The sequence below is a fragment of the Melanerpes formicivorus genome, unplaced genomic scaffold, assembly GCF_026170545.1.
Source record: "Melanerpes formicivorus ecotype bairdi unplaced genomic scaffold, bMelFor1.0.p_v2 SCAF_132, whole genome shotgun sequence".
Lineage (NCBI taxonomy): Eukaryota > Metazoa > Chordata > Aves > Piciformes > Picidae > Melanerpes > Melanerpes formicivorus.
Window position 1 is genome coordinate 73,723 of NW_027142484.1, and position 26,089 is coordinate 99,811.

A 26,089-nucleotide genomic window follows, 5' to 3' on the forward strand; every position below is an offset into this window, starting at 1 on the left:
CACTGCTGCTTCCAGGATGGTCTTTAACCCATCACACAATTTAGTTCAATTTTACATTCTTTGCTTCAACAAGGCATGACTGGCTTTGGACTCAGAAACAATGACAGAGTAAGGACACATATTCCACACCCCACCCAGGCCCAAAGATTGAAAGCTCCATAGAGATCAATTCATGATGTGATGGTCTGTCTTGTTGCTTTCCCCAGACAGGGATTGTGTATCTCTTAAGGTGAACACTTCTCAGAACCATACCCAGGCAGAAAGGGACCTGGGGAAACTGGTTGACAGTAGGCTGAATGTGAGCCTGCAGTGTGCCCAACTGGCCAAGAAGGCCAATGGCATCCTGGCCTGCTTCAGGAATAGTGTGGCCAGCAGGAGCAGGGAAGTCATTGTGCTCATGTACTCAGCGCTGGTTAGGCCACACCTTGAGTCCTGTGTTCAGTTCTGGGCTCCTCAGTTTAGGAAAGAAGTTGAGTTGCTGGAAGGTGTCCAGAGAAGAGCAACAAAGCTGGGGAGGGGTTTGGAGCACAGCCCTGTGAGGAGAGGCTGAGGGAGCTGGGGTTGCATCCCATCCTGTAGTCTAAACTTTGAGACTAAAATGAATAAAGGCAAACTGAGAGGACATAGAAGAGAAATTGTTTTTAGAAGGTATAAAAGCCTACCACCAAAACAAATAGCAATCATGCCAAGAGAGGTTCTTTAGAGATGCATGCCAAATTGCCCATGGTTTCTATTTGCCTCACTGCCCCTAGAGTTCACCATGCCGAAACACGAAAGAGTGTGGAGTCACAAAACAAGGGAATGAGGGCTGATCAGCATTTTGAAACACGTTTGTGCAGGTAGTATTTATAAAACAACAGTCACAGCCTCTGATCACTTGCTGAAAGCATTTGACGGAACAAATGGAGCACGCAGATGCCACGGAGTGCCACACGGTGCTACGTGGCATCTGTCTGTTCCACTTCACAAGTGCCTTAATTTCTTTAAACACCATACTGTCTCGGCCCAACGAGGGAAAGAGACTCAGTTCTTTTGAATATTCCCGTGATGTGAAATGAGAGGCACAAACAAGGCCAACAGATCAACAGCTAGATTATTGATTACATAAATAAAGTGGATGGATCAGAAAGGGAGAGAGAGAGAATAGAGAGAGAGAAGAGAGAAAGAGAATCATAGTATCAGGCACAGTTGGAAGGGACCACAAGGATCATCTAGTTCCAACCCCCCTGCCATGGGCAGGGACACCCCACACTACAGCAGGCTGGCCAGAGCCTCATCCAGCCTGGGCTTAAACACCTCCAGGGACGGGGCCTCAACCATCTCCCTGGACAACCCATTCCAGGGCTTCACCACTCTCATGGTGAAGAACTTCCTCCTCACATCCAGCCTGAATCTCCCACCTCCAGCTTCATTCCATTCCCCCTAGTCCTATCACTACCTGAGATCCTGAGAAGTCCCTCCCCAGCCTTCTTGTAGGCCCCCTTCAGATATTGGAAGGCCACAATTAGGTCTCCTGGGAGCCTTCTCTTCTCCAGACTGAACAGCCCCAACTCTTTCGGTCTGTCCTCATAAGAGAGGTGCTCCAGCCCTCTGATCATCCTCGTGGCCCTTCTCTGGACGCCTTCCAGCACCTCCACATCCCTCTTGTAATAGGGGCTCCAGAACTGGACACAGTACTCCAGGTGGGGTCTCACCAGAGCTGAGTAGAGGGGGAGAATCACCTCCCTTGACCTGCTAGCCACACTTCTGATGCAGCCCAGGATCTGATTGGCTTTGCGGGCTGCAAGTGCACACTGAGAGCTCATGTTGAGCTTCTTGTCCACCAGCACCCCCAAGTCTCTCTCCCCAGGGCTACTTTCCAGCCAGTCACTGCCTAGCCTGTATTTGTGCCTGGGATTGCCTCGACCCAGATGCAGGACCCTGCACTTGGTCCTGTTGAACCTCATGAGGTTGGCTTGTGCCCACCTCTCCAGCCTGTCCAGGTCCCTCTGGATGGCCTCCCTTCCCTCCAGCATGTCTGCTGCACCACACAGCTTGGTGTCATCAGCAAACTTGCTGAGGGTGCACTCAGTGCCTCTGTCCATGGCACCGACAAAGATGTTGAACAAGACAGGTCCCAGGACTGATCCCTGAGGGACTCTGCTTGTCACTGGCCTCCACTGGGACATGGAGCCATTGACAGCCACTCTTTGGGTGCGGCCATCAAGCCAGTTCTGTATCCATCTAGTGGTCCACCCATCAAACCCATGTGTCACTAGTTTGGAGACCAAAGAGGAATTATATTACCACACCCCTCACCTCCCCAAGACAGTTTGAGTCTGTGGAGGAAAGGTGCTGCAGGAGATGTTTGGTCTGTAGAGAAAGGGTGCTGAGGCTTTGGCTGTAGAAGAGAGGTGGTCCTCTGAGCAGCTTCTTCAGCCTCATGAGTTGCAGCAGGCAGAACTTAGGACACGGAGAGAGGGTTCAGTCTGCTTCTTCCAGGCTTCATGGGCTCTTTTCTTCAGAGCAGCATTGCCACAGGCTTTTTCTTCTCTCGTGCTTCTTTCTCAGCAGCATTGTTGTTGCAGTTTGGGCTGGGTGCCCTCTGCTATGTGAGGCACTTCCTGTGCCCAGAGGTCCAGCCCAGTGGGCAGACACAGGAAATTAGGTATTTCCTACCATAATTCCTGCACCACTATAAAATCCACGGCAGGGTCTGGCACTTCCTCTTTCCTTCCTCTCTGCCACCTGGTAACTGGGAGAGATGTCTCCCAGCCTGGGCCTGGCTAGGCCCAAGGCCACAGGGGGATGGGCAGTCTCAGATCTGGCCAGCTGAGACTAGTCTAGCAGTGGCAGGGGGAAGGAGGAGCCCTGGGGGTCTTGGGTGCACCCTCAGGTGGGGATGGGATCTTTCTGGGTCTGTTTTGGAGTTTCTCTCATCACTATGCTTCTGGTTTTCTGTACATACTCACTGTTTTCTATTTAAACTCTCCATCACTTTTGCAATCTGTTTGTCTGAGTCATTATTTCTGCCTGTGGTGGGGAGGGGGTTTGCCCCAGCCCATCACAATTGTCCTTCTCCTGTGTTTTCCTTCATCTGTGTTTTTGGTTCTCCGTTTTTCTTCTCCTGAGCCAGTAGTTGCTCCAGTCTGTTATACAGTTTTTTTAGTCCTTAGCTATGTGTCACAGTATTGTCCCTCAGGAAATCAGGGGCCAGGTGGTGAATCCATTGTCTCACCCTCCTCCCTTTCTGGGGTACTTGATGGGTGGAGATTATCTTGTCTTTTGCATATTCCCGAAGGTGGCCTCAGTCCTTGATTTTATCTTTGTTGAGTCACATCAGGAGAGACAAGCTTTTAGTCTCTCACACATACCACTTCCACATGAGAACAGATTTCACCTCTCTTCAGAGCTGAGTGATATGTTTCAGTCCAGCCTTCAAATCAAGCTCTTGCCTACAGAAACATCAAACAAGGTTTGAGTGTAGCCCAGAGGTAGTTTTTGTCATGACTGCCTTTTCTAAGGCCCTTTTGTTTGTTTGCTGCTGGCTTTGTTGTTGTTGCTGCTGCTGCTGCTGCTGGGTTTCTTGGGTTTGTTTTGTATTTAATTACTCTGATTTATGAAATACTTCCCCACTAATATTTAACAAGTTTTTGTTTGCTGGTAGTGTCACAGCACGGATCCACGTGAATTGCTTCAGATCCATCTGGCCCCACAAGCATATTGTTGATTAAATGGACTGTTAGGATACTCAGGCACTGAGAAACAAAGTAATAGCTAAAAGATAGGTCTGAACCTAAAAGATATGTCTAAACCTGCTAGGAATTTACCCAGTTTTTCGTTTTTCTTTTTCCTGGAGTCAGCATCATTGCCACTGCCAATGCTTGAATGGCTGGTGGCACAGTTGATGCTGGAAACACTTTCTGAAGAGTGTTGCTGCCTTATATGTAAATCCACAGGAAAGAAGTTACTGTGAAATCCATCTGGCTCTCAACATAGTCATAGAATCATAGAGTCAATAAGGTTGGAAGAGACCTGAAAGATCATCAAGTCCAACCTATCACCCAAGACCTCATGACTAACTAAACAATGGCACCAAGCACCCCATCCAGTCTCTTCCTAAACACCTCCAGTGATGGTAATTCCACCACCTCCCCAGGCAGCACATTCCAATGGCAAATTACTCTTTCTATGAAGAACTTCTTCCTAACATCCAGCCTAAACCTCCCCTGGTGCAGCTTGAGACTGTGTCCTCTTGTTCTGGTGCTGGTTGCCTGGGAGAAGAGACCAACCCCCACCTGGCTACAACCTCCCTTCAAGGAGTTGTAGACAGCAAGAAAGTCTCCCCTGAGCCTCCAGGCTCTTCTCCAGGCTAAGCAACCCCAGCTCCCTCAGCCTCTCCTCACCGGGCTGTGCTCCAAACCCCTTCCCTTCCCTTCCCTTCCCTTCCCTTCCCTTCCCTTCCCTTCCCTTCCCTTCCCTTCCCTTCCCTTCCCTTCCCTTCCCTTCCCTTCCCTTCCCTTCCCTTCCCTTCCCTTCCCTTCCCTTCCCTTCCCTTCCCTTCCCTTCCCTTCCCTTCCCTTCCCTTCCCTTCCCTTCCCTTCCCTTCCCTTCCCTTCCCTTTCCTTTCCTTTCCTTTCCTTTCCATTCCTTGCCTTGCCTTGCCTTGCCTTACCTTTCCTTCCCTTGCCTTTCCTGGCCTTGCCTTGCCTTGCCTTGCCTCAGCCACTGTTCATCCTGGGCTGCCACTTTTCTGTTCCCGAGTTTTCTCTTTGTTTTTGCACAGACATTATTTCATCTTCTTGCCTGAGCTACCCTTCCATCACATTCCTGCAACTGTACAAAGGTAGTTCTCGTGCTGTGCTGCTCAACATCTTCTGCAAGAGCATCACAGAGCAGATCTGTGAGAAATTTCCTTGTACAAATACACACAGGAAAGAAATGTTATTTTACCTTCCCATGCAGCCCTAGAGAAAGGGCCATGCAATAGGGAATTGTCATCCACACTACAGAGCTATGGCATACTTGTTTGGCTCTTTTGCTTTAACTTCCAGAGAAAAGAGCTCAGAAGATTCAGGTAGAACATACACTGAAAAGACACTGCAGCAAGGAAGGAAGACAACGTCTCCTCAAAGTATCTTTCAGCTGACTTTGACTAGAGTAGTAAAAATCAGAGCAGAATTTGGAAGGCCTGTAGCTCTGCAGAGTAAAAGTGCACCCCTTGGTGCTGCACTTTATTGCTGCCACTCCTTGATGCCCTTTTAACACAGCCAGGACTTCATTTTGAGGAGGGCTGTCATTCTACCCAGCTGCTGACCTGGGCTTGTCACCCGTTCGCATACACTGCAAGCAGAATGAAGCTGTCCTCCATGTCGTGTTTGATTTAGATCTGAAATCCATCTGCACTGTTCTGAGAGTCTTCAAAGTGGTTGCTTTCAAAAATTGAATCTAATGCAAAATGTGAGGGGAAGAAGTTCAGAGTGAACTTCTCCTGCAAGGCAGAACATTACCTTCAATTGCACAGTCCCTTAAATCAAGTGTAGAGTGGCATTAAGTCTCAAATCAAAAGCATCATAACTCCTCCACCCTGGAGCCCGGTTCTCACTGATTCTTTTCACCTTTTCAGAACCTCGGTCAGGAGGTATTCTTCAGCACATTGCTATGAAAAGTCCTTCCAGTGCACCATGAAAACATCTCCCAGTGCACCAGAGGATACACCACCTTTTTACCAATCCTTTTTAGAGAGTGGTGCAAAATCACAGGGGGTGTGTTCACAGAATCATAGCATCAATAAGGTTTGAAAAGACCTCAGAGATCATCAAGTCCAACCTGTCACCCAACACCTCATGACTACTAAACCATGGCACCAAGTGCCACATCCAATCTCTTTTTGAACACCTCCAGGGATGGTGACTCCATCACCTCCCCAGGCAGCACATTCCAATGGCCAACTACTCTTTCTATGAAGAATTTCTTCCTAACACCCAGCCTAAACCTCCCTGGTGCAGTTTAAGACTGTGCTCTCCTTCTATCACTGGTTGCCTGGGAAAAGAGACCAACTCCCACCTGGCTACAACCTCCCTTCAGGGAGTTGGAGAGAGGAAGGTCTCCCCTGAGCCTCCTCTTCTCCAGGCTAAGCAACCCCAGCTCCCTCAGCCTCTCCTCACAGGGCTGTGCTCCAAACCCCTCATCGACTTTGTTGCCCTTCTCTGGACATGTTCATATCCTCAATTTCTTTCTTAAATTGAGGGGTTGAGAACTGGACACAGGACTCAAGGTGTGGCCTAACCAGTGCTGAATCCAGGGGCAGAATGACTTCTCTGCTCCTGCTGGCCACACTATTCCTGATGCAGGCCAGGATGCCATTGGCCTTCTTGGCCACCTGGGCACACTGATGGCTCATGGTCAGCAGCCATCAACCAGTACCTCCAGGTCTCTTTCTGCCTGGCTGATCTCCACCCACTGTGACCCCAGCCTGTAGCACTGCAGGAAGTTGTTGTGGCCAAAGTGCAGCACCTGGCACTTGGATTTGTTGAATGCCATCCTGTCGGACTCTGCCCATCTGCCCAGCCTGTCAAGGTCCCTCTGCAGAGCTCTCCTACCCTCTTATATGTATATCAACACCTGCCCCCAGCTTGGTGTCATCAGCAAATTTACTGATGATGGACTCAATCACCTCATCCAGATCATCATTTAAGATATTGAATAGGATGGGGCCCAGCACTGATCCCTGGGGGACACCACTAGTGCCAGGCTGCCAGCTGGATGTGGCACCATTCACCACCACTTTCTGGGCTCAGCCCTCCAGCCAGTTCCTAACCCAGCTCTGAGTGCTGCTGTCCAAGCCATGGGCTGACAGCTTGGCCAGGAGTTTGCTGTGGGGGACAGCGTCAAAGGCCTTGCTGAAGTCCAGGTAGACTACATCCACAGGCCTCCCCACATCCACCAGGCAGTCACCTGGGCATAGAAGGAGATCAGGTTGGTCAGGCAGGACCTGCCCTTCCTAAATCCATGCTGGCTAGGCCTGATCCCTTGGCCATTCTGTACGTGCTGTGTTAATGCACTCAGGATGACCTGTTCCATGACCTTGCCTGGCACTGAGGTCAGGCTGACAGGCCTGTAATTCCCTGGCTCATCCAGCTCATCCTTCTTGTGGATGGGCACAACGTTGGCCAGCTTCCAGTCCTCTGGGACCTCTCCAGTGAGCCAGGACTGGTGGAAAATGATGGAGAGTGGCTTGGCCAGCTCATCTGCCAGCTCTCTCAGCACCCTAGCATGGATCCCAAAGCAGCTGGATGCCCAGCAGCTCAGTAGTTTGCCCGTAGCATGTAAACAACAAACTGCAAAATAACAGAATGTGATACACAGCCATCAAAGTGAGGAAAACTTCTTACCTCTGAATGTGCCTTTTCTTCTGCCTGGAAGAAAACAAAGAAACAAGAGCTTGAAAGCAATGTGCTACACAGCACATTGGTAATAGAAAATAAAAGCCAGCAATGCTGGAGTGAAATGAAGAGCTTCATGGCTCCATTACATTTAAGGCAGATACGCAGTAAAAATACATAAATGGAATTCTTTTCACCTTCCTTGGAGAGTTTGCCAGCGTGCTGACAACATGAAACAGTGGAGAAAGGGAGAACAGGGGCAGAACTGCTGAAAGAACAAGAGGACACAGTCTCAAGCTGCACCAGGGGAGGTTTAGGCTAGAAGTCAGGGAGAAGTTCTTCACAGAAAGAGAGATTGGCCATTGGAATGTGCTGCCCAGGGAGGTGGTGGAGTCACCATCACTGGAGGTGTTTAGGAAGAGCCTGGATGAGGCACTTGGTGCCATGGTATAGTTGATTAAATGGTGTTGGGTGATAAGTTGGACTCGATGATCTCAAAGGTCTTTTCCAACCTGGTCTATTCTATTCTATTCTATTCTATTCTAGTCTAGTCTAGTCTAGTCTAGTCTACTCTACTCTACTCTATTCTGTTCTATTCTACTCTACTCTATTCTATTCTATTCTACAGCTACATTTCCGAGACATAGAAGAAAACTTGCTTCATGGACCTTAGCCTTTGCAAGTTACCAGCAAACTTTTACACCATAGTCACAGAATTGTCAGGCTTGGAAGGGACCACAAGGATCAACCAGTTCCAACCCCCACTGCCATGGGCAGGGACACCCCACACTACATCAGCTGGTCCAGCCTGCTCTTAAAAGCCTCCAGAGATGAGGCTTCCACCACCTCCCTGGGTAACCTCTGCCAGTCTCTCACCACCCTCATGGGGAACAACTTCTTCCTAACATCCAATCTCAATCTACCCACTTTCAGTTTTGCTCCATCCCCCCTGTCCTATCACTCCCTGACACCCTCAAAAGTCCCTTCCCAGCTTCCTTGTAGCCCCCTTCAGATACTGCAAGGCCACAATTAGGTCACCTCGGAGCCTTCTCTTCACCAGACTGAACAGCCCCAACTCTTTCAGTCTGTCCTCACAGGAGAGGTGCTCCAGCCCTCTGATCATCCTCGTGGCCCTTCTCTGGACACCTTCCAGCACCTCCAAATCCTTCTTGTAATAGGGGCTCCAGAACTGGACGCAGTACTCCAGGTGGGGTCTCACCAGAGCAGAGTAGAGGGGGAGACCGTTACAGCTCCTGCAACTATGTTGTTTTACTGCTGTGATAGTTTGATGTTCAGGTATCTTTAAGAAGACCAAAATACAAAGCCCTCCAAAATGATAGAGTCCTAAGGGATGGACCTGGCCATCCCAGGGTATGGTAATGTTGTTGTTCTACTCATATTTCCAGTATCACTCTATTTAAGGCAGTGCTGAGTCGATGTTGCTCTCCTCTCCTCCTGGAGAAGAGCTCTCATGCCTCTTTATCTCATGGTTTAGGGGGGGTAGGGGGTGGGGAATGGCTCTGGCTGGCAGGGGAGTTCTGAGCTGCATCACAAGCCTGAGGAGGTGGTGGTGGGGTGCAGCTGTGACCTGCTCTTGGGCTGCTGGGGCTGGTAGGGGTGGAAGATTTTGGAAAGTTTTGGCCTGGCAGGCTCAGCCTAATTTATGAATGTATTCATTCTACCTGAGTGCCTTCTGTATGTACATTTGTAAATAGAATCCCCATTTAAACTTCCAGTCTAGTTGTGCAGCCCTTTTATTTCTGCTCCCCCAAAAGGACCAGAATATCTTTCTGCCCTCTGGCCTGGAGCAGCCTGTGCCTCTAAACAAGGACAGCTGTAGATGGAGCAATGTTCCTAATAGACTCACTCCTGCTAAGAGACGTTGAGAGCATCCCAGCAAAGCATGGCATGGGGGGAAGCTGAAGGGAGAGGGTTACTTGCACTTCAGTAAATATCTTCCACAGAGATTAGTGACCAAAATACCACAGGCTATCAAGCCATCTTAAGATTTAAACTTAGACTTGCTAATAATATTTAATAATGTCAGATATTTTACATACCCTTACCACAGAATCCCAGAAACATTCAGGAAGAGACCCTCAGGATTACCAAGTCCAACCCAGAACCCAGCTCTACAAGGGGCACCCCTAAACCATAGCCCCGAGCACCACATCCAGACCACCTTTAAACACAGTCAGGCTTGGTGACTCCAGCACCTCCCTGGGCAGCACATTACAATCCCTGACCACTCTTGCCTTGAAAAAATGTTTCCTGATGTCCACTCTAAACCTGCCCAGTCAGAGCTTGAGGCATTTCCTCTTGCTCCATCAGTAATTACCTGTGAAAAGAGACCAGCAGCAGCCTCTCCACAAGCTCCTTTCAGGTAGCTGTAGACAGCCAGGAGGTCTCCCCTCAGCCTCCTCTGTTTCACACTAACCATCCCCAGCTCCTTCAGTCTCTCTGCATCAGATTTATTCTCCAGGCCTTTCACAGCTTCCTTGCCTTCCTCTGCCCTGGCTCCAGCACCTCCACATCACTCTTGGATTTAGGTGCCCAAAGGGCAACGAGGTTGCAGAGAGGCCTCAAGCACAGCCCTGTGAGGAGAGGCTGAGGGAGCTGGGGTTGCTTAGCCTGGAGAAGAGGAGGCTCAGGGGAGACCTTCTTGCTGGCTACAACTACCTGAAGCCAGGTGGGGGTTGGTCTCTTCTCCCAGGCAACCACCAACAGAACAAGAGGACACAGTTTCAAGGTATACCAGGATAGGTTTAGGCTGGAGGCGAGGAGAAAGTTCTTCACAGAGAGAGTTGTTGGCTGTTGGAATGTGCTGCCCAGGGAGGTGGTGGAGTCCCCATCCCTGGAGGTGTTCAAGAGGGGATTGGATGTGGCACTTGGTGCCATGGTTTAGCAGTCATGAGGTGTTGGGTGACAAGTTGGACTTGATGATCTTTGAGGTCTCTTCCAACCTTATTGATTCTATGATTCTCTGATTCTGATTCTATGAGTCCCAGGGGACAATCCCCTCCCTGCTCCTGCTGTGTCATGTAATGATGCTCTCTGCTCAAGAGCCTTTTTTTCAACAAAGAGACTAATTATTGCAAGCCAAACTTTTGCAAGACATTAGATTGATAAGCATGAGAGCAGCCTAATTTAGAAGGTGTTTGGTGGACAGAGAAATCTTGCTTCAGTGGGATCCTAATGGAAAGGAACAGTGTGCTGTGAGAGGGGAACGCTTTCATAACACAAAATAAGGATCAGTTAATGTACTGAAAATCAATCCACCCCACAAAGTGAGGTGGTTCAAGTTCAGAGAAGCAGTCTGGAAGAGAAGTAAGTGGTAAAAGGAAAATATAGGCTGAAGAATTAGTTGTAAACAATGTTAGAAAGGCTAAGAAAATCCAGGGTAAGAGCTCCCCTAGAAAATTCCCTAGCATCAGGCTGAGTCTGTGTTATGACAAATTAACACAGCTGGTTGCTGAAGCCTGCAACCCACACTGCACAACTCTGGTTAGAATAGTAATAGTTCGTTACTTTACTTGGGGGAGGGAGAGAAGACTTAGAAAATGCCTTTTCCCACTCATCTCACAGAATCATAGAAATTCACAGAATCATAGAATCAATAAGGTTGGAAAAGACCTCAGAGATCATCAAGTCCAACCTGCCACCCAACATCTCACCCAACACCCTGGCACAGCTTGAGACTGTGTCCTCTTGTTCTGGTGCTGGTTGCCTGGGAACAGAGCTTGGCATGTCAGAGGTGGGCCCAGGTGAACCTCATGAGGTTCAACAAGAGCAAGTGCAGGGCTCTGCACTTCAGTCAGAACAATCCTCACTATCAATACAGACTGGGGGAGGAGGTGAGAGAAAGCAGCCCCGAGGAAAAGGACTTGGGGGTGCTGGTGGATGAGAAGCTGGATATGAGCAGGCAGTGTGAGCTTGCAGCACAGAAGGCAAATCACAGCCTGGGCTGCATCCAAAGCAGCATTGCCAGCAGAGCCAGAGAGGTGATTCTGCCACTTTGCTCTGCTGAGACCTCACCTGGAGTACTGTGTGCAGGTCTGGAGCCCTCAATATAGGAAGGACATGGAGCTGATGGGGAGGGTCCAGAGGAGGCCATGCAAATAATCAGGGGTTTGGAGCAGCTCTGCTATGAGGATAGGCTGAGGGAGATGGGGGTGTTCAGTCTGGAGAAGAGGAGGCTCTGGGGAGACCTAAGAGCAGCCTGCCAGTACCTGAAGGGGGCTACAGGAAGGATGGAGAGAGACTGTTTGCAAAGGCCTGCAGGGACAGGACCAGGGGCAATGGCTTCAAACTAGAGAAGGGCAGATTTAGATTGGATGTTAGGAACAAGTTATTTCCTATGAGGGTGGTGGAACACTGGAACAGGTTTCACAGGGAGGTGGTTGAAGCTCCTTCTCTGGAGGTATTCAAGGTGAGGCTGGAGGAGGCCCTGGGCAGCCTGATCTAGTTGGGGATGTCCCTGCTGACTGCAGGGTGTTGGACTAGATGAGCTTTGGAGGTCCCTTCCTGCCCAGACCACTCTATGATTCTATGTACATGGGCATCACTTGGGACAGTCTCAACCTGTGCCAGGGGAGGTTTAGGCTGGAGGTGAGGAGAAAGTTCTTCACTGAGCGACTCGTTCGCCATTGGAATGTGCTGCCCAGGGAGGTGGTGGAGTCACCATCCCCGAAGGTGTTCAAGAGGGGATTGGAGATGGCACTTGGTGCCATCATGGAGCAGATCCTCCTGGAGTCACTACTCACTCAAAAGAATAGTGAAGAGGTGATTGGGAACAGTCAGCATGGCTTTGCCAAGGGCAAATCCTGCCTGACCAACCTGGTTGCCTTCTATGAGCAGGTGACAAAATTAATAGATGAGGGGAGAGCAACTGATGTCGTTTACCTGGACCTGAGCAAAGCCTTCGACACTGTCCCGCACCACATCCTGGTCTCCAAACTGGTGACACATGGGTTTGATGGGTGGACCACCAGATGGATAAGGAACTGGCTTGATGGCCACACCCAAAGAGTGGCTGTCAATGGCTCCATGCCCCAGTGGAGGCCAAGGACAAGCAGAGTCCCTCAGGGATCAGTCCTGGGACCAGGCTTGTTCAACATCTTTGTGGGTGCCATGGACAGTGGCATTGAGTGCACCCTCAGCAAGTTTGCTGATGACACCAAGCTGTGTGGTGCAGCAGACACGCTGGAGGGAAGGGAGGCCATCCAGAGGGACCTTGACAGGCTGGAGAGGTGAGCACAAGCCAACCTCATGAGGTTCAACAGGACCAAGTGCAGGGTCCTGCATCTGGGTGGAGGCAATCCCAGGCACAAATACAGGCTGGGCAGTGACTGGCTGGAAAGTAGCCCTGGGGAGAGAGACTTGGGGGTGCTGGTGGACAAGAAGCTCAACATGAGCTCTCAGTGTGCACTTGCAGCCCGCAAAGCCAATCAGATCCTGGGCTGCGTCAGGAGAAGTGTGGCCAGCAGGTCGAGGGAGGTGATCCTCCCCCTCTACTCAGCCCTGGTGAGACCCCACCTGGAGTGCTGTGTCCAGTTCTGGAGCCCCTATTACAAGAGGGATGTGGAGGTGCTGGAAGGTGTCCAGAGAAGGGCCACAAGGATGATCAGAGGGCTGGAGCACCTCTCCTATGAGGACAGACTGAAGGAGTTGGGGCTGTTCAGTCTGGAGAAGAGAAGGCTCCCAGGTGACCTAATTGTGGCCTTCCAGTGTCTGAAGGGGGCTACAGGAAGGCTGGGGAAGGACTTTTCAGGATCTCAGGTAGTGATAGGACTAGGGGGAATGGGATGAAGCTGGAGGTGAGGAGATTCAGGCTAGATGTGAGGAGGAAGTTCTTCACCATGAGAGTGGTGAAACCCTGGAATGGGTTGTCCAGGGAGGTGGTCGAGGCCCCGTCCCTGGGGGTGTTTAAGAGCAGGCTGGATGAGGCTCTGTCCAGCCTGCTGTATTGTGGGGTGTCCCTGCCCATGGCAGGGGGGTTGGAACTAGATGATCCTTGTGGTCCCTTCCAACCCTGAATGAAACTATGAAACTATGAAACTATGGTCTAGTCATGAGGTCTGTGGTGACAGGTTGGACTCGATGATCCTCGAGGTCTCTTCCAACCTTAGCGATACTGTGATACTGTGATACTTAGAGCAATGATTGTTGTGTTTGCCATCCCCAGTGTGGCATACCTACTGAAACTGCCTTCCTGAACTGTCTGCAAAAAGATATGCTTGCAGAAGAAAATGGAAATTCTAATCTCATTATCATTGGTTCTACTATGTCATGGATGACAAGGCACAAAGGGATTAAGAAAGACCACGGGCCCTTATGAATTCTGCTATGCCAAGAAAGGCAAAAAACCCTAAATGTTTAGGGTTAGTGACCTTCTCCTTAAACTGCCATTGTACTTATACCAGCAGCCCCCACCAATGGAGGCAGTGCTCCAGGCTGGCACCAGATGACTCCTGTGCTGTACAAGGAAGTGCAGTCTCTCTCCCTGAGTTCAGAGGTGACTCCCACAAGTCAGCTCTTGTGGGCAGTGAATGAGAGATAAATAACACGATTCTGGGCTTGTTAACTTAAATAAAACCTGGCAACCGATACATCTGAGCAGTTTTTCCCTGAGACTTCTCATACTGACCCCGTCGCAACCCAGCATTCAGCCACTGGCTCCAAAGGCTCCCAAAAAGGAATTAAGTTGTTGGGGTCTTTTTCCCTCCCTCCATTTCTCCACAATCTGCATGCATCTCATCCTTGTAAGGATTCTCCTTTTCCTTTGAAGACTTACAATATTAACATACAAATGACATGTCCTTACACACCTCCTTTGAGCTTTGTGTAGCACAGCTAATGAAGCCTGAGAATTCTCAGTGTAGCCAAGGCTGAAAGCCATTAACCAAGTGCATGCAAATTGCAGTGTCTCCCCTGCTGAGCAGGAGGACATTAGCTGGAGACATTCTATCATAATTTGCACTACCACATATCTTTTGCACCTTCTTGGAGAGCTGCACATATATTCACTGCCAGGAATTCAATCCTACAGTCTACTAAGTCCTCTTATGCCTCACGCTTTTCTGTGAAAGCAGGTGTTTGTCTCCCTGCATCCATGCCTCTACAAACTTGATTTCCAGTCTGTAAGCGCTGAAAGTAAGACCTGAAAACTCAAATGCAAATCAAGAAGAAAGTTAATACACACAGAAAGTGCTGGGAATGCAGAACTTGTGTCTCATTAGGCTGTGCCTCGTTGCAGCGGCAGAAAATCATGAAATGTCTCATCAGAACCTCATAACACTCAAATGATATTCATAGAATCATTAGGGTTGGAAGGGACCTCAAAGATCAGCCACTCCCAACCCCCCTGCCATGGGCAGGGACACCTCACACTACAGCAGGTTGCTCACAGCCACATCCAGCCTGGCCTTCAAAATCCCCAGGGATGAGGCACCCACCACTTCCCTGGGCAACCTGTGCCAGTGTCTCACCACCCTCATGGGGAACAACTTCTTCCTCACAGCCAATCTGAATTCTAGTTTTGCTCTATTCCCCCCAGTTCTATCACTCCCTGGCACCCTAAAAGTCCCTCCCCAGCTTTCTTGTAGCCCCCTTCAGACACTGGGAGGCCACAAGAAACTCTCCTGGGAGCCTTCTCCCCTCCCGTCTGAACAGCCCCAACTCTCTCAATCTGTCTCCACAGCAGAGGAGCTCCAGCGCTTTGCTCATCCCCGTGGCCCTTCTCTGGACACCTTCCAGCACCTCCTGTCCTGGAAGAGGCATTAACAAGCCAGCTAAACCTGTTTCAGCCACTACCTTCTCTCTTCCCTCTCTGCTGCAGAACCGAGCAATGTGGGGACAGCACACGTTCCTAGAGAACTGCAGTGCTGACAAGTAACCAGCAAGTGGAAGTACTGAGCAGTCCCGAGGAAGCACACGTCTCTAGGGAGATGTAGTGCTGACAATTAAACACAGGGTGGCAGCAATGAGCAAGTGTCTTCAGCACACGTCGCTAGAGAGCTGTAGAGCTGACAAGTAATCACCGTGCGGCAGCACTGAGCAGTGAGGAGGAGGCACTTCTCATTGGAGAACGGCAGTGCTGACAGGAAACCACAGGGTGGCAGCACTGAGGAGCGAGGGACAGCACGTACCTCCCGAGAACTGCAGTGCTGATCAGTAACCACAGGGAGGCAGACGTGCTCCTGCATGCATGGCTAGGTCCGCTTTCCTTCGCCCTTGCCGCCCCGGTGCCGGTGGCTGGCTGCTCCAGGATGCTCCCGCGGTGTGGGGCAATGCTAGCCCGGCTGTACCTGCAGAGCTGGGCACACGTGGCATTGCCCCAGGGCCTGTGCAGTCATTTGATCTTGGACCACAGAACCCCTGTAGGAAGAGATGAAGCTGAGGCTGTGGCAGCTGCAGGAAGCTGGCTGCTCCATGTCACCATCAAGCCCTCAGCTGCCACCAGCCACAGCCACTCACAGCAGCAGGTGGGTATTCTTTGTAATGGCTGTAAAGCAAAGCAGGCATTTCCTGTGAGGGTTTAAGCAATGGCAGCTTGCAGTGCCATGCCAGCCTGGCAGCACCATGCCAGCCTGGCAGCACCATGCCAGCCTGGCAGCAGTGCTGTGGTGGCCTGCTTATACTGCTGGCTGCTGTGCCAACATCCAGAGTGCCACAGGGCATCCATGGCAGCCTGGAGAGGCCCAGCAGGCACCAGCACCCATGGGAGGAGGGTTGGTGTGACAGCCTCTTTGCAGAGGCCAGGTTTTGCAGTCCAACAGACTGCCCCTTGTCCCATGCAGGGGGCAACAGCAGCCTGGGCAGCCCAAAGGCAGAGGTTAAAGCCTTGACTGTGGCCAGCAGATGTCTGGTGCTACGTTAAATGACTTTTTGTGGCACTCCCTGGCACCAGCATGGCTGCAGGAGGTCCTGTGCTGAGCCCAGTACATGGCACTTGCAAAAAAAAAGGCACAAACCTTCAACTGTGGCCTTGTTCCCAGCTGCATTTTGCTGGTCTACCACCAGAGGTGTGCTAGGGATGGCAGACAAGCGATGGCAGTGTGCCACCAGCAGCCACTGCCTGGGTACTGGGTACCGGGAGCACTGAGCCCACTGCTGACATCCCAGATCTCGTGCCACTGGTGGCACTGTGGCACCACTGTGGTAGCCCTGGTGTGGCTCTGTCTTGATCCAGAAGTCAGGAAGGAGCTAGGGTTGTTTTGAACGTTCCCATGAGGGAAATTAAGACACAAGTGAGGTCATGGATCAGGATGAGACTGTTTATTGCTTACAAATCAAACAGAGAAAGAAGGAAAAGAAATGGGAGAGAGAATGGAGAAAGAGAGCAGGAGAGACGGAACAGAGAAAGTATGAAAAGAAAAGGGTGGGAAAAGGAGAGAGAATGGGGAAAGAGAGAGCAGAGAGATAAGTACCACCCCCTGGTCCTTCTTTGGCGGGTAGGGGTGGGTGTGTGTGTGATGCTGTCTCCAGCCTGAGATGCCTCAGGTGCCATTCTCCCAGCTAAGCTGGCACAACTCAGGGTTCATTCCTCATGGCTCCACTTGGCCCATGGTCTTGCCACATTTCAATGCACAGGTGACTGCAGGTGTGGTGTCTGGGCGGGCAGACCCGATACACCAGGTGGGTGGCTCACCACCATCTTGCCTTTGTTGAGACCCCTCTCACCTGCTCCACGCAGTCATCACCTTCATGTCCAGGAGACCGTTCCCACAGGCTCTGCCTGGGCTGCCTAGGAGCCCGCCCTGCCCCAGCCCTGCACAGCTTTCCGCAGGGCCCCCCGCACGTCCTGGTTGCGCAGGCTGTAGATGAGGGGGTTCAGCATGGGGGTGACAACGCAGTAGAGCACAGACACCAGCGTGTCGGCCACCAGCGAGGAGCCGGAGCTGGCCCGGTTGTAGTTGAGGTTGGCCATCACGAAGTAGAGGGCCACCACCAGCAGGTGGGTGGCGCAGGTGGAGAACGCCTTGCGCCGGCTGGTGGCTGTGGGCATCCTGAGGACGGCCAGCAGGATGTGGAGGTAGGAGACGAGGACCAGCAGGAAGGGACTGAGCCCCACGAAGACGCTGGCGACGTGCAGGGCCAGCCGGCTGGGCCGCGTGTCGCTGCAGGCTGCCCGCAGCAGCGGCGGCACATCGCAGAAGATGTGCTGCAGCCGGGCAGCCCCACAGAAGGAGAGCCTGGAAGCCAACAAGGTGTGCAGGGCTGAGTCCAGAAGCCCCCAGAGCCAGCAGGCAGCGGCCGCCGCCACGCAGAACCCGTGGCGCATGGCGTGGGCATAGTGCAGGGGCTGGCAGATAGCAGCGTAGCGGTCGTAGGCCATGAGGGCCAGCAGGACGCACTCGGTCCCGGCACACCACATCAGGAAGAACATCTGGGCCAGGCACCCGTCGTAGGAGATGGTGGCCTGCAGACGCAGGCTGTTGGCCAGGATCTTGGGCACCGTCACCGACGAGTAGCAGATGTCCAAGCAAGAGAGGTGACTGAGGAAGAAGTACATGGGGCTGTGGAGGCGGGGGTCCAGGCACACCAGCGTGAGGATCATGGAGTTGCCCAGCAGCGTGGCCAGGTACATGGCCAGGAACAGGGCAAAGAGGAAAGGCTGGCCATGGGCGAAGCTCAGCAGCGTGAACGCTGTCACCTGAGTCTGGTTCTCAGCTGCCATGGGGACAGCTGGCTTGGTCTGTGGGCAGAAATGAGCACTCTGAGGAGGAGGGGGTGATTGTGAGCCAGGAGACTGGAGCACAGCCACCCAAGAAGCAAGGATGGCTTTGGTCCTGTTTCCAGAGTGGCTGAAAGCTTCCCGTGCTGGGGTTTCACAGACACAAGGATTTTAGATTCCAGCGAGCTGCCATTCACCATTGGACACCTGTGGCCATTTAGGCTGGGTGCCTCCAAAAAGAAGCCACAGAGCTGAGCCCTCCAGTGTCCAGGGTATCCATCCCAGCAGGTGGACACAGGCAGTAGTGTGTTTCTATCCATAACTGCTGCACCCTTATCAATCTGGCTGTAAAGTTATTGAAGTAGAATAGAATAGAATTAACCAGGTTGGCAAAGACCTTTGAAATCATCGAGTCCAACCTATCACCCAACACCATCTGATCTGCTAAACCCTGGCACCAAGCACCCTATCCAGTCTCCTCCTAAACACCTCCAGAGATGGTGACTCCACCACCTCCCCGGGCAGCCCATTCCAATTGGCAATCACTCTCTCTGTGAAGAATTTCTTCCTAACATCCAGCTTAAACCTCCCCTGGCGCAGCTTGATACTGTGTCCTCTTGTTCTGGTGCTGATATTGTCTCTCTCTTTCTTCCCTCTCTGCTCCCGTGGGGGAGAAAGAGATGTCTCCTATCTGGTAACAATGGGGGAGTACCAGAGGTCCCTTTGGCCCGAGTAGTTTTCTTTCTTCACATGCAATCTTGGCCTGTTTAGGCCTAATGCCAGGGTAAAAAGCAGAGGCAGTTCAGGCCTTGGACAGCCTGAAACCAGCCTGGCAATGGGGGGAGGGGGGTAATGAAATAGCCCTGGGGTCTTTGGTGAACCCTAGGTGGGGAGAAGGGGAGTGTTGGGTTGTGTGGTAAGTTTGTAGTGGGGATTTCTTTGAACTCTGTATGCTGTGTCATTTGTGTAGTATATGAATTGTTTTTCCATTTAACCTTCCCATGGCTATCCAATCCAGTTCTTGAGCCTTACTCTTTTGCCCCTCTTGGAGCAACAGAGCAGTCTGTCTCGCTCTAGAGTAGGACAATACCTAGCTGCAGGAGGATCAGACAGAAGAACTAGAAGGACTAGATGACCTATGGAGGTCCCTTCCAACTCAGACCATCTCATTCCATGGTGATTCTATGAAGAAAGCCAAAACCAGTAAGCATTCAGACTGTCTCACATCTCCTGGGTTCTCACAGGATCCCAGGATGTCAGGGGTTAGAAAGGACCTCCAAAGACCAACGAGCCCAACCCCCAGAGCATCCAGCACAGGTCACACAGGAATGCCTCCAGGTGGGGCTTGAAAGTCTCCTCAACCTCTCTGGGCAGCCTGTTCCAGGGCTCTGGGATCCTCATAGTGAAGTTCCTCTACATGCTGAGGTGGAACCTCCCGTGCTGTGGTTTCCATCCATTGTCCCTTGTCCTATCCCAGGGTGCAAGTGAGCAGAGCCTGTGCCCTCCCTCTTAACCCCCAGCCCTCAGCTATTGATAGACATTGATCAGATCCCTCTCAGCCTTCTCCTCTCCAGACTAAACAGCCCCAGGACTCTCAGCCTCTCCTCCCCAGGCAGTGCTCCAGTCCCTTCAGCATCCTTCTAGCCCTCCCTTGGAATATCCCCAGCAGATCCCTGTCCCTCCTGAACTGGGGAGCCCAGAACTGGATGCAACACTCCAGGTGAGGTCTCAGCAGGGCAGAGTAGAGGGGGAGGAGAACCTCCCTGCCCAACCCTGCCAGCCCAACCCTCTGTTTCAGTGAGTGCACCGAGCACGTCTCTCTTTTTCTCCTGGTTGTGCTTACGGCAACCACAGGGACGGGGTTACATCTTCTTTTAGATGCCAGAGAAGCAGATAGGGCTCATAAACCTCAGCCAAAGGCTGCTGGAGGAGGTGCTTGGCGAGTGCTTGCAGCCAGCGCTGCTGCTACCATGCCGGGTGCTTTGATGTGCAAATGCAGCCTGGGGCAGTAGCCTCTTTGAAGCTGCTGAAGAAATGGAGCTGAGAAACAGATTAAAACCCACTTGCAGTCACCGTGGGGTGCAGGTCTGTCCCACCCATGCCCTCTGCCAGTCTGAAACCAGGGGATGAGTGAGGAAAAGAATCCAGAGAGGTTGAAGGTTCCACGTGTGATGATAAGGAGGTGAACAGGGCTGGGAAGCACCGGGGGCAGACTGTGGCTCCATGACAATAAAGGGCTCCGTGGGGAAGCAAGAGTGATCCTGAGGCTCTGCACAATGAAATCCCAATGCAGCTTCCTCCTTGGCTCCTTCGAGTGGCCTCTGGAGATGCCAGCACTCCACGCTGTTCCTCAACCAGGGAAGGATGCAACTGCCGTGTGCCATCGCTGAGCAAAGGTCTGCCTGGATCTGTGGTGGAATCAGTGCCGGCAGGTTCTCACTGACAACCCCAGGACAATGCTGGGGTGTGAGGGAGGGTTGCACGTGACTCAGCTCAAGTTTAGTTCCCTGCTCTTCTGACTTGGAAAGGTTCTAGCTGGAAGCAAGCTCTGCTTGCCTCAGGACAGGGCAGCCGCAGGCAGCCTTCCCTCACTGGTAGCTCCTACAAGCCTCCTGTGGTCAGGAGTTCCACAGCATTCCCAGACAAGCTGTCACTAAAGATGGCACCTGGTGGCTCTGAAGGCGCCCATGGCCAGTAGCTAAGACCCAGGTGAATATTCTCTTCCTCTTTAGAGAAGAGATTTCAGCAGCTGAGGTCACTTGTGGTGGCTCCTCGTGAGGTGAGACACCATGGTTACAGCTGAGGCTGGTACCCTTACCTCTCTGGGTCCAGACCTGGAATCTAGCCATCAGTTGTGATTTCAAAACACTGGAGCAAGGGAGAACTTGCTGCATGTGTGGGCAGGTTTGTTCCTGGAGCTACTTTCTAAAAGCAACTCTCAGAGCACTGTTAAAAATGTGTACTTCTTCCCTGCTGGAATGACTCAGACACCAGCTCTGTCTCATCCTTGATGTCCAGGTCGTTCTTTTGCAGCCCAAGGACTCTCTGTTCTAACAACATTTTCCCTCTTTGTGCACTGTTCACTGCTTGCTAAGCAAAGAGCTATGCTGTGATTCATTTCTCTTTGACTTCTCCAGTTTTTCAACTGCTTTTAATACTGAGAGGAAAGGTTTCAGTGAGGAGATTCATACTTCTTTGCCTGTCATGATGACATCCAAACTTGTTATTCAAGCTTGGATTGGGATGTGAGAAATCACTGCCTGGATGAACTCTCCAGCAAGTCTCCCAGATCAATAGATCATTTTTTTTTGGGGGGGGGGGGGGTGGTGGTGTAGGTTATTACAGCTTTTGCATGCTTTGGAGGGGTGCATAAGGACCATATCATCCAATATTCTGGAGATCTTGGACCATCACTCTTCCTTCCAGCCAGCCCCCAGCCAAAGCCCAGCTTGTTTGGCCCAGTGCTGCAGCCAGGAGAGCCAGGAAGAGGTGGGAGAGATGGCAGCAGGAATCATTCACTACCTCCAGCTATCCCTGCCTGCAGAGCTGCACCTTGGGCTGTGTGTGTCCACAGTGATTTATCTGAGGACTTCCACAGCGTGGCTGGTGGTTGTGTCAGGGCACAAATGCCACTATGGTGTAGGTGTGAGAGGGCAAGACTCTGTCCAGGACCTTGTTGGATGCTTTTCCTACTGACTGGTGGATCAGATGAAGCATCTCCAGAGGCCCTTTCCAACCCACATCATTCTGTGAGCTGCCAGCCAGAAGCTGAAGTCTGCTGACAAGCTGAGGTGAAGCCAGCACCAGTGAAGGTGGGGACTTGCCTGTTACATGGGACAGGGGACCTCAGAAACTAGAGTCAGTGGAGGAGGTTAGTCAGGGCAGAGTTAGTCATCTCCAAACTGGTACTCAGCAAATGGAAATAGGAGCAGGGGAGCAAGAGATGTGTGAGCCCATCCCATACCGCCAGCAAGCCCTTGGCTTGGTGTTACAGTGGTGACACGTGGGGTTGGACTAGATGACCTTTGGAGGTAGGTCCTTTCCAGCCCAAACCAGTCTGTGAGCCTTGGAGTCGCCACTTTGCCTCAATTCCTTTCTCCTCTCTCATTTGCACTGAAGGTGATTTCTCCCAGCAGCTAAGGACTTAGCAAGTATTGCCCAGTGCTGACCAGTTCAGAAGGGCTGAATGGGGCCAGAGAGGAGGCACTGATGCCACTGGTGCTAGGGGGGCAGCTGGTTCCTGCCCTTCCCCCAGGAGAAGGAAGATGTCCCTGGGCAGTGCACCAGTCTAAGCCTCAGCTCTCCCTGAACCAGGGTGCCCTATGTGGCCACTGTGCACTTCTGCAGAGCTCCAGCATTTTGGGGTGCAGCACATCCCCCTCTCTCCTTCAGGGAGCCAGATGTTCTCCATGCCCATCCCAGGAAGCCAACAGCTCCTGCAGAAGGACGTGGCCTACATCAGCAAGCCACCACATCCCATTTGCACTTAGGTAAGCAGACAAGGGAGCCTGGAGCACCTAGGCATGGGGAGTAAGGTCCTAAGCCCTGAGCACATTGCAGACCCAGTCTAGGCTGGGCTGAGGGAGCTGGCAATGACACAGGACTTCTTTCTCCTGGGTTTTTGGTTGAGGCATCAGCAGCAGCCACAGCCTACTTGCATAGCCAGACCACCCAGTGCTAGGTTTGCTCTCCAGTAGCGTGCCCATAAAGAGACCTGTGAGGATCCCACCATGAGTGAGAACCTAGCCCACCACAGGCAGCAGTCCTGCCCTCCCAACCCTCCCTTACCTCCACATCCAAGAGCATTCAGTGCTTGCCAGGAGGGAAAAGCCAGCAATGCCATCAGGCTTTTAACCCTGCTAGGGTCCTGGGGGAGAGGGTTCCAGAGGCAGCCTTTGTTCCCTGGCAGGAGCAGGGAGAAAAGCATTCACCCAATCAGCTGCACAAGTGGGATCTGAGCCCACAGGACCCACTTTGATCTCCTGTTCTGCTTCCAGCTGTGCCAGGTGCAGATCAGCCAAAGCTCTCTAGCCCTGGTCTCCTCCAGCCTGGTGGCAGCTCTTGGGGTGCCTGGGCTGCAGCAAACCAACCACACCAGGCACGCTGGGCTATAGAAGGGTGGCTTGCTGGGGGGAGCTGGAGAGCTGCAGACCTTCTGCCCTCGGGTCCTTCTTTGTGACCCTTCTTTAGCTGTTGAAGGGCTATGAGGTACCTACAGTGGCTAGTGCCAGCAGAGAAGTGAGGAGGGCTGGCCAACAGAGCCAGAAGGCAACTTGCATGGCATCTGCACCCCACCCATGCTCCCACAACCTACTATAGCCATGCCCACCTGCCCAGCTGTGCAGGGCTCTCTACCCTGTGTGGTCCAGGACACAGGTACAGAATATGACCGTGGTGGAACTGTGATCTGGCAGAAGCTCTCACTAGGCTTAGCTAAGTCACCAAACAGTCCTGTGAGAGCTTGAAGAGGTGGGCAGCAGGATTCAATGGACTTACAGGGGATGAATGCAGCCTGCTCTGAGCATGGAGCCCATTCCTGACAGAAACAGCAAGTCAGGCTGGAGTTCACCCTGAGCCAGCAGTATGCACTTGCAGTACAGAAGGCCAAAGCAGTGTGGCCAGAGATGGAGAGAGGGAATCCTGCCCTTCTGCTCTGCTCTGCTCTGGTGAGACCTCACCTGCAGGGCTGCATCCAGCTCTGGAGCCCCCAACACAGGAAGGATATGGACCTGATGGAGAGGGTCCAGAGGAGGGACATGAAGATGGTCAGGGGGTTGGAGCAGCCCTGGTACAAGGACAGGCTGAGGGAGCTGCAGGTGTTCAGCCTGGAGAAGGCTCCAGGCAGAACTAAGAGCAGCCTCCCAGTACCTGAAGGGGGCTACAAGAAGGCTGCAGAGGGACTGTTTGCAAAGGCCTGGAGGGATAGGAGGAGGGACAATGGTTTGAAATGAGAGCAGAGCAGATTTAGATTGGATGTGAGGAAGACGTTCTGCACCATGAGGGTGCTGGAACACTGCAACAGGCTGCTGAGGTAGGTAGTTGAGGTCCTGTCCCTGGAGATATTCAAAGTGAGGCTGGAGAGAGCTCTGAGCAACTTGCTTTAGTGGAGGATGTCCCTGCTGACTACATAGATGGATATAGATGACATAAATGGACATAGATAACCTCTGAAGGTCCCTTCCAACCCAAGCCCTTCTATGATTCACCACATGGTACCATGGAAATGTGAGGTGGGAAACCCAGGGGATGTGAAGACTGCAACAGAGGGTGAATTTGGAGAACAAGACTGAGCCATGATGGTGTGCCTGCCCAGGGCAGAGGGGTTGAGGTTAGGTGCTCTTTAAGGTCCCTCCCAAGCCAAGCCATTCTGAGACTCTGATCCTTCCTGCAGCAGGACGACAGCGTCACTCTACTTGCAACCTTCCTGCAACCTCTGTTTCCTGGTGATGGGGGCATAGGAGCCCATCCCATAATAAGCTCAGTATCTGGAATATCAAGACCTGAGGACTAACATCTTTGGGAAAGGAGGAGAAGCACAGACAAGCAACCCCACAGGGGAAGGGCCACCCTGTGTGAGAGTCCAGCGGAGGCACTGGATGCGGCTGGGAGCAAAAGCAGTCTCTGAGGGGGTGTCTAAGGCTGATCAGTCACAAGCCCTGGCTGTCTGCCAGTGTGTCTTCAGGGGAACTGGGCTGGCAGGGCAGAAGGACCATAAGAGGACTTTATGAGAGAGCCATTTGCTCTGAGTGTGCACATCTAGAACCATAGAATCATGGAATGGTTTGGGCTGGCAGGAACCTCAGAGATCACCTCCTCCAAGCTCCCCACCATGCCCACGGACATCTCTCAACTAGACTCAGCTGCTCAAGCCCTCATCCAGCCTGGCCTTCAACACCCCCAGGCAGGAGGCAGCCACAGCCTCCCTGGGCAGCCTGTGCCAGACTCTCACCACCCTCACACTCAAGAACTTCTTCCTCAGCTCCAGTCTAATCCTGCTCTGCCTCAGCTTCAAACCATTCCCCCTTGGCCTGTCTCCAGACACCCTTAGGAAAAGTCTCTCTGCAGCCTTCCTGTAGGATCCCTTCAGATACTCTAAGGCAGCTCTAAGGTCCCCCCAGAGCCTCCTCTTCTCCAGACTGAACACCCCCAGCTCCCTTAGCCTGTCCTCAGAACATCTTTGTGTCCCCTGATCATTCTTTGTGTCTTGATTTACTGTGATATCAATAAAACTCAGCATCCTGAACTTCCAGCTCCCTTATAGCAGCCAGATATTGCCATACCAGTGGAGGTGCTGTGGAGATCACAGAGGTGGTTGGAGCTGGAGCACAGGACATACAAGTTCAGGTTGAGACTGGTTTGTGCAATCTGGAAAGGAGAAGGTGAAAGAACACCTTGCTGTCAAGAGGTGATGGGTACAGACCCTGTACACAGTTGCATGGTGATGATAGGCAGGCAACCTGTGACAGAACAAGAGGACACAATCTCAAGCTGTGCCAGAGGAGGTTCAGGCTGGATGTTAAGTTCTTCCCAGAAAGAGAGACTGGTCATTGGAATGTGCTGCCCAGGGAGGTGGTGGAGTCACCATCACTGGAGGTGTTTAGGAAGAGCCTGGATGTGGCACTTGGTGCCATGGTTTAGTTGATTAGATGGTGTTGGGTGATAGGTTGGACTTGATGGTCTCAAAGGTCTCTTCCAACCTGGTTAATTCTATTCAATTCAATGCAACTCAATATTCTATTCTATTCTATTCTATTCTATTCTATTCTATTCTATTCTATTCTATTCTATTCTATTCCATTCCATTCCATTCCATTCCATTCCATTCCATTCTATTCTGTTCCCCTAGAATAGAATAGAATGGAATCCTTTTGGTTGGAGAAGACTTTGAAGACCATTGAATCCAACCATTCTCTAACTCTACAAAATCTGGTGCTGAACCATGTCCCTCAGGACCACATCTCTTCCTCTTTCAACCCCCTCCAGGGATGGGGACCGAACCACCTCCCTGGGCAGCCTGGTCCAGTCTTTGAGAGTCCTTTCAGTCAAGAAG

General features: G+C 51.8%; 1 protein-coding gene across 2 annotated transcripts; it reads right to left on the reverse strand.

Moving 5' to 3' along the window:
* Positions 1 to 16,631: 16,631 nt before the first annotated feature.
* On the reverse strand, positions 16,632 to 25,648 carry LOC137456586 (olfactory receptor 5V1-like). Of its 2 annotated transcripts, none has more exons than XM_068168097.1 (2): positions 25,320 to 25,648; positions 16,632 to 18,060 (listed from the first exon to the last, which is right to left on the reverse strand). In XM_068168097.1, exons 1-2 carry the CDS (start codon positions 25,371 to 25,373, stop codon positions 17,110 to 17,112), a joined length of 1,005 nt encoding a protein of 334 aa, XP_068024198.1. In that variant the 5' UTR covers positions 25,374 to 25,648; the 3' UTR covers positions 16,632 to 17,109. The 2 variants fall into 2 exon arrangements, with proteins under 2 accessions (XP_068024198.1, XP_068024199.1); XM_068168098.1 differs by having other exon boundaries at positions 16,632 to 18,384; positions 25,320 to 25,383.
* Between the last annotated feature and the right edge of the window lie 441 nt (positions 25,649 to 26,089).

What these genes read in the sequence shown, in the direction of transcription:
- LOC137456586 (XM_068168097.1), bottom strand. Translation starts at nt 25,373, where the DNA reads ATGTCCTGTGCTCCAGCTCCAACCACCTCTGTGATCTCCACAGCACCT. An exon ending in TCTCCACAGCACCTCCACTG is followed by an intron (nt 18,061 to 25,319) that starts GTATGGCAATAT and finishes TTCTGCCCACAG; the next exon opens with ACCAAGCCAGCTGTCCCCAT.